The following is a 12,073-nucleotide window of genomic DNA, read 5'->3' on the forward strand; positions in this document are numbered from 1 at the left end:
GGAATCTAAGCATTCAAGTTTTCATATGTGGGGAAAAAAGACAAATACAATATGCATGTGGTTGCATTATTATATGCTAAATTAGAATAAGCTTTTGGCAGTGTGTGTGTTATATATATACATATGTAGGTGTGTATACACATGCATATGTAGAAATCAACTATATATGAGACAAAATATATATAGAAAATACATATATATGAGAGCGCCAAAATAATAAAGCCAAAGCAAAGATGTAATATAAAAACAAAATAAGTATCATACAGCAAAGGAAAAGCACACAACAATACTCTCAAAATAAGAGGACAGTAAGTTGGGGCACCTAGGTGGCTCAGTCAGTTAGGCATCTACCTTTGGCTTAGGTCATGATCCCAGTGTCCTGACACAGAGTCCCACATCGGCCTCCCTGCTCAGCAGGGAGTCTGCCTCTCCCTCTCCCTCTGCCCTTCACCCCGACTTGTGCTCGAGCTCGCTCTCTCTCTCTCTCTCTCTCGTGTTCTGTCTCTCTAATAAATAAAATCTTAAAAAAAAAGAAGACAGTAAGTTAAGTCTTCATAGGGTTGTCACGAGGATTAAATATGTTAATACATGTGAAGCATACAGAACAGTGCCTTGCACATAATAAGTGCTAAATAAACTTTGAAAAAGTGTAACTCCACAGCAATGAGAATTTGGATGTAATGTGATTGGCAGCTGGCACCCATCACCTCAGCAGGAGCAACAACAAGGTCACTTCACCAACATCTCAATAATACAGGCCAACATTCTGACTGACTGAATTTTTTGGATTACATTTAAAGCATTATTGTGAGATTTTATTGCATCTGTTACTAATACTGCTGTGGGGTTATACAGCACCTCGGCTCATAAGCCTTAAAGAACTATCATACATCTTAATTTATTCTTATTACAGTGGTCAGGTATTTTTTGTCCCTTTTACAGATAAGGAAATTGAGGGACAGAGATGTAACCCAGCTAGCAGTAATAAGAGGCAGTAAATTTTGATAACAGTTTCTTCTTTATTAATGTGAATGAAGGCTTCTTGTACAACAGTTACTGTGAGGCACTAAATTGTGCTGGTGGTCTAACAGCTTCCAACATTATTTTACCCAGCTTTGACTTCTAAAAATACATTCCAACCTAATAAATTGAATATTTCAAGTTCAACAATAAGACGACAAGGTAGGGTCCCCTTCAGGACTCATTGGATTCTTACTCAGGAGGCCTAAATCACTTGCACCTTCTTGAATTATATAGGTCTTTTACACTTGGGAAAGAAAGATAATAATCGCTTATCATGGATGAAGTACCCTATTTATAATACACAGACTGCCTGCCTGACACTTTCATATTACACCAGATTTAGAAGGACCCCATAGGGATGTGGAGTCACAGTCTGGTTACTGCAAATTGATATCACTATAATTAAGCATCAGTTTTAAACACATATGCGTGCGCGCATTTCCTCAGAAATGTGGGGGGGGAAAACTGTCCCGATAAGAAAGGAAGAATTAATGTTCATTTTGCAGCAAGCAATTTTTAAATTTAAATATTTTTTTTTAGGATCGTCCTCGAATACTCTTTCCAAATAAGGTGACTCCCTCACGTGGAAATCCCACAGTAGAAATGTTCCATTATTCTGTTCTTCCCCTTTTTGCGACGAGAGACTAAACGGAAGCTTAAATAAATATATAACTGCACCCCTCAGGCTTGGAAACCTTCTTCATTTAAAACTCCAGCCCGAGACCCAGACGGGGGCCTAGAGAGCACATTGCAGCAAACGACTCCATAAATAACCCGCCACACAATAGCAAGAAAAATAAACTGTTAACAAGCGCCTAAGGCTTCTAAAGGGCCAAGTGAAAACAGAGCCACCCAGTCCCCGGCCCTACACGGTGAAATATGCTCACAGCTGATCTCGGGCAACCTCTCTCTGTTTTCGGATTTCTCTAGGAACACAACTGCCCTTTTATGTACATTTGAGGTACACACGGACCCAGCGCTGGTATGACAGTGAAGTAAAAGAAGCAGGTGAGAGAAAAGGAAGCGGGACAGAGAGGCACAGAGACAGCGAGCTGTTTGCTACCTAATTCCAGCTCACACGCGAGGAAGCGCGGCCAATTCTCTCCGCGGATTCTGTGATCCTCTCACCGCAGCCCGACCGATCTCGGCCTTTCCTTTAATTACCATGGCAACTGCGCCTCTCCGCCACCGGAAATAAGATTCAGAGCACCTCCCCAAACAGTCCGGGTAGAAATCTAGGGAGGTAAATCAGGAGAGGACAGAGACGGCTGTGCCGCTCGTCTGTCGGGGGTTTGGAACGGCCGGAATAGAGAGAGGGTCCTGTGGTGCACTGGCAGGGACGGGATGAGGTCCTAGTTCCTTAATTAGACTCTCCTCCCCTCTCCCCCACCCACTGGGATCCCTTGGAGAGTGGAAGGTGGAGGGTGTTTCCAGCGGGCCACCTTGCGTGTGACACCGCGCCTGGCGCCCGCAGGCCCGCGCTTTTCAGACTCCGGCGTTTCCCTCCGAAGGTTCTCCGCTTTAGGAAGAGGTGGCTCAGTTCTTTTTATCCCGCGGCGGTGCTTTCCTGAATGTCGAAATGCCGTAGGTATCTACCCTCCACCGTCCATTGCTGTTTCTTGGGTCCTTTTGTGAGCGAGTAGATATTATGTTGTACTTAAAAATAAAAGCCTGTTATTTCAATAGCAAAAATGGGTTTATTCTGGAATAACAGCATTTCAGTTCGCTGCATGCAAGCTATGGCTAAACCACAGGTAAGTCCAACAAAGGAAAGGAGTTATTTTATGGAGAAGAAGGAAAACGTTGGGAGGGGTTATTTTGACCCAAAATCCATGGGAGAACAGTCAGTTCAGGTTCAAGGTGACAGTTTCTCCTTGGCTGAGTTGCAGGGGTGGTCTGTATTTGTAGGAAATGCAGTGTACATCTTTCCCTATTGAGACCTGTAATTAATGGTTCTTTCCTGTTGAAATTCTTCTGTTGGGGTCTGTAATTGACAGTTCTTCCTATAATTGACGTTCAGTGGTATGAGATCCCCTTTTAACCTCCCCTACTCCACTTTAATGAGGTTTCCCCTTTATTATTTTTAACATTTCCTCCTTAACCTTTCTCCAAAAGCATCACTGATTAAGAGTCAGGTTTTTCTTAATTCGGTAAACTTTTGCCCCTTCGTGCCAGGAAGAATCTTTCCTGGGTGTTATTTCCCACTTTGGAGGGAAACTGTACAAATTGGAAACCTATTGAGGTCAAATTTGAGTAACAAGGAGGGGTAGCAAGGAGAACTCTCAGGCGGTTCCCACTCTATAGTCCATATTTATCAAGATTGTAAGCATTGGAGATCATCTTACTGAGTATAGTTTTTACAAAGATTTGACAGGCAACAAGTATACAATTGAAAGTAACATGACAATTCCAAATTGTGCTGTGGTTCTAAACCAGGATCCTAGATCTGAAAGTAGCCAACTAAAGATATTGGCATTTACTTCAACTTAGGGGAGAAAAATTCCCCTTGTGGGGACAAACACAGAGTCATGTATGCCTCCTGGAAGTCCCTACTTAAAGCGATCATGAAAGCAGAATGGTGATTACTGCAAGAGCACACTGAAAGAATTATCTTGTGCATTTGAGAAGATACAGTGTAGGTATGAACATGAAGCAAGAGCTGGTGAACTTTTTACAAAACAGCAAAACTTCAAAGATCTTTTAAAAAGTATTGTTATCTCAAAAGAATTGTTGAAACCAAGTGTGTTAATAATATGGTAAAGTTGAAAATTCAGAAACCATGAATTTTGGATAAGACTCCAGAGTTAGTTAATACTCCAGATGAAAAAGAGAGACTTCATGAATTCTGAGCCTTCTAACAGGCCTGGTCCAGACATCTTGGGAAATCTGTGTCATCAGATATCTGCCTCAAAACCAGGAAATCTTTCTGATCAGATTGTATACGGATCCAGTCAGGGTTTGATGCTTTCTTTAGATGTGTCACATGAATCCAAGAGTCCATGCCTTGAGGTTTGGCACACAGGAGTTGGCTAATAGTCCCTGATAGGGGACTTTCCAGCGAGGTTGAAGAGATTCTTTCTGGAGGTGTCTTTTTTTTCCAGTAGATGAAACCTCCAAGTTGGCAGGTGTGGTGCTTAAGGTTTTCATCTCCTGAGAGTGCACTGTGAAAAGATTGCTCTACCAAAGCATAGTTAGTTTTGATAGAAGCAATTAGGCTTTTATAATATTGAAGTATATCTTCTTTTATCAACTGTAGGTCAAAGGAATCAGGAGTCAAGTGCATTGGATGTCCTGTGACTGTCTCAAAGGGTGAAAGTCTATGAGTTCCCAAGGGAGTGGGTCTGATATTTAGAAAGAACAAAGGCAATGCTTTAGGCCAAGATATTTGGAGGGGCTCTACAAATTTTGCCAATTGAGTCTTAATACTGCCATTAGTGTGTTCGACTAACCCTGAGGATTGATAATGGTATGCACAATAAAAGTGTTGTAAAAGTAGGCAAACAGCGCAGACTTGTTAAAGCACCTGACCGATAAAATCCCCAAGCACTGAAATTGAAGGGGGGGTTCCCCAATTCTGTTCTTTCTAACAATTTTGGCCACAGAGGAGGCAGTGGCCAGTCTAAAAGGAACACTTTAGTCCAGTGAGGAGCCATACAAACCATGACTAAAACATATTTAATCCAGTGGATGGGGAAGCTGTATGAAATCTATTTGTGAAAACTGAATGGCCTTTGAGGTAATTTAAAGTGTTGGAGACCTGTGGAGACAGGTTTCCCTGCATTGTGTTTTCGACAGGTGGGACAAGTGAGGTAGGCACTTTTTGTGATCTCATTAATATTTCCCCACCAATATTGGTTCATGAGCACTATCATTTTGTTAGTAGACCAATGGTTTACTGCATGTACAGTGGTAAGTGGTGGGAATTTTAGAATTTCTGGTAGGACCAGATTGTTTATTGGTCCAAACCAGTTTTTTCTTTTTATCAAATGAACAATTATTAGATTTCCAATTTTTTTTTCCTATTCTGGGGCCCATTGTTGGATGTCTCTGGTTAACTTTTCAAAATTATCATCTGGCAGAATATCCCTTTGGGACATGACAGAGGTTTGGCTATTGGTTTCCTTGAGAGCAGCGTTTTTGGCAGAAATACCAGCTGGGTGGTTTCCTTCGGCCTCCAGGGAGTCAAGTTAGGAATGCTTGGGACCTTAATAGCCAGACCAGGCAGCAAAAGTATGGCATCTAATAAATTCTAGACATAGGAGCCATTTTTAATTTTATCCCCATTGGGGGTAAGGAAACCTCATTGTTTCCATAACATATCAAAGTCTTGAGCTACCCTAAAGGTATACTGGCTATTGGTATAAATGTTTGTGGTTCTACCCCTGACTAAGATACAAGCTTGAGTAAGGGTGTATAACTCAGACTGTTGGGCCAAAGTAGCCAGAGGTAAAGGTGCTACCTCAGTGACTTCAGAGGAGTTGCAGTAACATACCCAGCACACTTACCATTCGCATCCTTTAAATAAGAACCATCAGTAAACCATGTAAAATCTGTATTAATTAGAGGAGTTTCCTGTAAATTGTTACAGGGAGTCAGAAGGTGATCTGTCAGCATTCATCAGTCGTGAGGGGTCTTGTCAGTGAAGGAGAGGAGAATAGCCGGATTAAGTTACTCTCACTGTAAATTACTATAGTGAGAGAATTGTATGAGAAGGATCTCATAGGAGATGAAATGACTAAAAAGTGTTGAGTGTAACGAGACTTAAGGAGGGCTTCTTGTGCATGGGGCACAAGACGGGATCCCCTGACTATTTCTTCAGTGGCCTTATCCAAAAAGGCAGTGGCAGGAATGGCTCTGAGACAAAGGGGATATCCCTGTGCTGTAGGGTCTAGTTATTAGCTATAATACCCTATGAGTTGATGAGGTCTCCCTGTTTTGGGGTGAGTACTCTAAGGGTATTCCCTTCCCTCTCATACGCAAAGAGGAAAAAGGGAGGTTGATAATCAGGACATCTAAAGGCAGAGGGCTCTATTTAAGGCTTTTTTTTTTTTTAAGTCCCAAAAGTTTGTCTTCCCAATCTTTCAAACTAACAGGGTCAAGTTTGTTATTTTTTAGTAAACCATATAGAGATTGAGTCATAAGAGAAGTTTGGAATCAATTTCAACAGCAGACAACTGGTCCAAGAAAATACCGCAATTGGTGCTTAGGTTTTGGTTTTGGGAAGTTCAGTATGCCATGAATCCTGGATCCAAATATAGTCCTTATTTCAAGATCAGGTGCCCTAAGTAATCAAAACTGGGTTTGAACAAACTGTAGTTTTTCTTTGTTTTGTTTTGTTTTTTAAGATTTTATTTATTTATTGGACAGAGAGAGACACAGCGAGAGAGGGAACACCAGCAGGGAGAGTGGGAGAGGGAGAAACAGGCTTCCCGCCAAGCAGGGAGCCCGACATGGGGCTCAATGCGGGGCTCGATCCCAGGATGCAGCGATCATGACCTGAGCCGAAGGCAGACGCTTAATGACTGAGCCACCCAGGTGCCCCTGTAGTTTTTCTTTGGAGACTTTATGTCCCTTTAAGACCAAAAGTTTAAACAGGTGGATGCTGTCTTCCTATGAAAAGGTTTGAGAAAGGCAGCAGAGAAGCAATCATCTGTGTATTGTAACAAAGTAGAACGTACAGAAAACTTTATATCATCCAATTTTAAGGTTTGTGAAAAGTAAGGACTCTCTTTGTAACCCTGGAACATTACTATCCAGGTGTATTGCCATTCTTCCCAAGTGAAAGCAGAAGTATCTTTATCAACTAGAATACTAAACAGTGCACTGCAAAAATCAATTACAGTAAAAAGTTTGCTTTCAGTGGAAATAGGTGTCAGTAGTATGTGGGGGTTAGAAACAATAGGGTGCTGAGGGATAACAGTGTTACTTATTGCTCAGAGTTCTTGGACAGACCTCTATTCTGGGACATCCCTAGTGCAAGGGATAATAAGGCACTGGGTCTTGTAATCTTATATTATGGGCTTGATGCCTTGAAAAACTCTTTATAGGGTATTGATTAGTTCTGGGAAGACTTTTTGAGAGATCTGTTTTCTTGATAGGAGGTGCACTGTAGATTCTATCAAGACCAGTTGAAGATTTTGCCTGTAAAGAGGATGGTAGCTGGTCCAATAGGGACAACTGATCATTGTTCCCGGACTCAGCTATAGTGCCATCAGAGATGGAGCAAATAAAAGATGTCAAAGGGTCATTTAATTTGCCTGGTTGGCTATTTTGGTTACTACTATCACATTTTAGACTTATTTCCCCCTTTGGAAGAAAGAAATTCCAGCATAATATTTTTCTAAGAAATCTCAGCCCAATAAATGAATAGGGGCAGAGTAACTAAGGAGAAAAGGGTCTGTAGCTCTAAAACAGCTAAACGAAAGGGAATAGGTCTGGAGTCAAGAACCTGTTGAGGTTTATTAAAGATCCCCCCATTTGAATCGTTTTAGTATCTTGAGGCAGGGGCTGCTTTATAGCAGTGGGGTTAAGCATTGAGAGTGTAGCTCCAGTGTCAAGAGGGATGGAGAGATTCATTCACAATCTGGAAAGTGGTTTCTCCAAGCTGATTAAGAGGAAAGATTGGGAAGAGCCCTTATAGTTCCTTGGAGCCCCATTGGGAATTAAAAGGACATTGGAAAATCTGGTTTAAAGGGCTGAAGGCATCTGAAGCACTTAAGTTTGTAACAGTCTTTTTTCCAGTGTCCTGGCCCTTTGCAATAATAGTAGACACTAGTGGGGAGAGGGGTTGTTTGTTTTGTTTAGGGGCTTTCATTTGCTGGAGTTGAAAATTGAGAATTTTAGACGTCTTTGTTTTAAATTATTCATCTAGGGTGTGGGTGAGCTGGTTTGCCAGGTTAACTAAATCTGGAGGGGACATGGTTTCCCATTCTGATCTCGTCCCTTTAGAAGATAAAGATTCTAGTTTAGTCCATTAATAAACATAGAGTTAAATGCTACCTAAGTGGATTCACCATCTAAAAGGTGGCCAAGGTATTTAACCTTACCAACCTGTTTTCTCAGATTTCTATTAGGTAGTCCTCTGCTTGTGTGAGGACCTGGCCAAACGTTGGATGAAACTAGCCCAGTGAAGACATCCTAAAAGGAATTTAAAGAAACAGACACCAATCTTTGGCAAGATGCTAGAACAATTTCTGGAAATCTCCACCAAGCAATTATAGTAGCTTTTCCTAAGCCTGCTAATTGAAACAAAATTCAGGCTTGTACACAAAAGCCTGACAAACATGTACATAACTACTACACTTAACACCAAACTGTCTTTTAAGAAAATTCTGGTCTTCTAGGTGTTGAGTTTGTCATCAAACCCATTGGTGTCCTCAGTCACTTTAGGAAACTTTACAGCTTGTAATTTGGCCTTAGTCCATAGAGCGTAAGAAATTTGAGATTTATTAGGATCCTCAGAAGACTTAGCTTTAAAGGGGCAGGTTTTAATAGGTTCAGAAGAGTAGGGGAAAGATTTGGAGGAAAGGGGAAGTTTGGTGAAAGGATTAGAATGGGGGACAAATGGGGAGGTGGTGATGGTGCCAAGAAAAATGGCACCAGAGGTAGAGCCTGAGCACAGGACATCTGCCACACATCCTAATACAAAGAAGATGGGGAAGGCAGAAAAGAGGCTTCAGAAGCTCTGATTTCTCTCTTTCTTTGTTTACTTCAGTTAGTCTAGAAATTGTATTTTGCAGAGAGGCAATTTTAGATTCCCAATAACTTGCGGAAGCTTCAAAATACTAATCAAAATAGACATCCCGTTAAGTTTTGACAATTTTAGAGCTGTGGCTGTCCAATTCAGTTTTGAGAAAAGTTAAGTTTGGAGAGAGAGAAAGTTTCCCATAATGGCCACTGAAGTTCTAAATTACTTTTGGTAAGTCATTTCATTTAAGGAAGGACCGTAGCTTTTAAACATAAAACTAGCTGGGGTCCCAGACGTGAGGGGGAGAGGTGGGGTACCCTCAAATCATTTTGATGACTGAGATCCCATTTCTTAAAATATTTTTTTCTAGAGCAAAAAAGAAAAATGCCTAAACAGCACAGTTTCAGCAGGAACAACCTGGTTCCAAAATAGTAACTTTAAGTTGAGTAAAGACCGTAATGAAAAGGTAGAGAATATCAGACTAGATTTAAAGTCTACACATAGACTTTATATATATATACATTTTAAGTTGTATTTTTATATATACTTTTATAATTTATATACAACTTACATATGTAATATATATATTTAATATATATATATATCCCAACTCATTTAATCCTCATAACACTGATACTACCTAACCTAATACCAAAATATGGTAAAAGAATTATTAAAATATTGCTGACCAATGTATTTCATGAACATGGAATCAAAAATCCTTAACAAAAGATTTGCAAATCTAGGGGTGCCTGGGTAGTTTAGTCAGTTAAGCGTCTGCCTTCTGCTCAGGTCATTATCCCAGCATCCTGGGATTGAGCCCCACGTCAGGCTCCCTGCTCAGCAGGGAGTCTTCTTCTCCCTCCTCCTGCTCTGGCATTCTTGCACACGTGCTCTCTCTCTCTCTCTCCCTTTCAAATAAATAAATAAAAATCTTTAAAGAAAAAAAAAAGATTAGCAAATCTAATTCAACATGTAAAAGGGACAATACATTATGTCCAAGTGGGGCTTATCTCAAGAATGCAAATTGTTCTGTTATTTTAAAATCAATATCTTTCAAACAGAGAATAAAGGAGATCATATTAATAGTTGTACAAAGAGCACACTCATTCGTGATAAAATAAAAACTCAGCACACTAGAAGTAGAAAGGGAACTTATTCTATGAAAAACCTACACATACAATACTCAGCACTGAACACTTATTCTAAGATTAGGAATAAGGCAAGATGTATCCTCCCACTACTTCTATCTAACAAAGTACTAGAAAGGAAGGAAATGTGTAAATGTTGGAAAGGAGAAAGTAAAATTGATGATTTGCTGGTGATATTGTCATGAACATGGAAAATCCTAAGGAATTTGTAAAACAGTTATTAGAGCTATTTAGCAGAGATGCAGATCACACAGTCAATATACAAAAATCAATTCTATTTCTACATTTTAGCAAGAAACACCTGGAAATGAAGCTTAAGTTTTTCCATATACAATCACATTTTAAAACTACATAAAAGAAGTTTAACTAGAAGACACTTAAGATTTCTACATTGAAGATTACAACATGTTGCTTAGAGAAAATAAAGATCTAAATAGGGGCATGTTTATGGATGTAAAGTCTCAATAATGTTAAATTGTTAGTTCTCCCCAGTTGATCTTTAGATTCAATGCATTTCCTGTCAATCCCAGTGAACATTTTATAGGAATAGAAAAACTGATTTCAAAATTTTTATGGAAAAGCAAAGGACTTATAAGAAAATAATCTTGAAAAAGAAGAATGAAGTTGGAGTACATATACTAACTAACTTCCTATAAAGTGTTTCTGAATTCAATGTGTATTGGGCATAAGGACAAATAGATAAAATGGAAGAGAATCCAAAGTCCAGAAATGGACCCACAAAGGTGCCAAAGCAATTGAGTGGGGAAAGAAGCATCCAAATGATTTTGGGATACCATACAGAAGAATAAATGAAACAACCTCAACTTCTACCTTATACCATATACAAAAATTGATTTGAAATATAGCATAGTCCTATATGTAAAAGGTAAAGTTTCTGAAGGAAGTATATGAGATGGGGTAGGTAAAATTTCAGGCAAGATACAAAAAACAATAACCATAAAAGAAAAAAAATTATAGGTTAGACTTCATCTAAATTTTGAACTTCTGCTCATCAAAGAACACAGTTAAGAAAATGAATTGTCAAAAGCTGGAAGTATTACAATTCCAGATTTCAAGTTATGCTACAAGGCTGTTGTAATCAAAACAGTATGGTACTGACACAAAAATAGACACATAGAACAATGGAACAAGATAGAAAACCCAGAAACAAACCCATGATTATGTGGTCAATTAATATTCTACTAAGGAGGCAAGAATATGCGATGGGAAAAAGAGTGTCTTCAACAAACAGTGTTGGGAAAGCTGTACAGCTACATGCAAAAGAATGAAACTGGACCACTTTCTTACACCATAGATGAAAATGAACTCAAAATGGATTAAGGACCTAAACATGAAACCTGAAACCATAAAAATCCTAGAAGAGAGCGCAGGCAATTTCTCTGCAATTGGTGGTAGCAACATTTTTCTAGACCTGTCTCCTGAGACAAGGGGAACAAAAGCAAAAATAAATTATTGGGACTACATCAAAATTAAAAGATTCTGCACAACAAAGGAAACAGTCAACAAAACTAAAAGAAAACCTACTGAATGGGAGAAGATATTTGCAAATGACATAACCAATAAAGGGTTAGTACCCAAAATGTATAAAAACTTATACAATGCAATACCAAAAAACCCCCAAATAATCCAATTTAAAAATGGGCAGAAGACATGAACAGACATTTCTCCAAAGAAGACATGCAGATGACCAACAGACACATGAAAAGGTGCTTGACATCACTCATTATCAAGGAAATGAAATTAAAACTACAATGAGATACCATCTCACACCTATCAATATGGCTAAAATAAAAAATGCAAACAGGTGTTGATGAGGAGAGGGAGAAAAAGGAACCCTTTTGCATTGTTGGTGGAAATGCAAACTGGTCCAGGCACTCTGGAAAACAGTATGTAGGTTCCTCAAAAAATTAAAACTAGAATACCCTATGATCATAGTAATCACACTACTAGGCATTTACCCAAACAAAAGCAGTAATTCAAAAGGATATATGCACCCCTGTGTTTGTTGTTTATTGCAGCATTATTTACAATAGCCAAATAGACATACACACACACACGGAATATTATTCAGCCATAAAAGAGAATTAAATCTTGCCATTTGCAACAACACGGAAGGAGCTAGAGAGTATAATGCTAAGAGAAATAAGTCAGAGAAAAACACCATATGATTTCACTCATATTTGGAATTCAA

General features: G+C 39.3%; 2 protein-coding genes across 4 annotated transcripts in view; one reads left to right on the forward strand and one right to left on the reverse strand.

The window, feature by feature from the left end:
* Positions 1-2,204, reverse strand: part of EFCAB7 (EF-hand calcium binding domain 7) — a 41,303-nt gene extending 39,099 nt beyond the window's left edge. The window contains exon 1 of the mRNA XM_044383779.3: positions 2,102-2,204. Within this exon, the coding sequence (XP_044239714.1) occupies positions 2,102-2,190 (89 nt within the window). The 5' untranslated portion in view covers positions 2,191-2,204. The remainder of the gene's footprint in view (positions 1-2,101) is intronic.
* A 68-nt stretch (positions 2,205-2,272) lies between these two features.
* ITGB3BP (integrin subunit beta 3 binding protein) overlaps positions 2,273-12,073 on the forward strand; it is a 61,873-nt gene continuing 52,072 nt past the window's right edge. The window contains exon 1 of one of the 3 annotated variants that reach the window (XM_057310609.1): positions 2,273-2,607. In XM_057310609.1, the coding sequence (XP_057166592.1) occupies positions 2,603-2,607 (5 nt within the window). In that variant the 5' untranslated portion in view covers positions 2,273-2,602. The other 2 variants (XM_026497925.4, XM_057310610.1) reach the window with 2 other exon arrangements.

Source organism: Ursus arctos, unplaced genomic scaffold (assembly GCF_023065955.2).
Source record: "Ursus arctos isolate Adak ecotype North America unplaced genomic scaffold, UrsArc2.0 scaffold_12, whole genome shotgun sequence".
NCBI classification, from domain to species: domain Eukaryota; kingdom Metazoa; phylum Chordata; class Mammalia; order Carnivora; family Ursidae; genus Ursus; species Ursus arctos.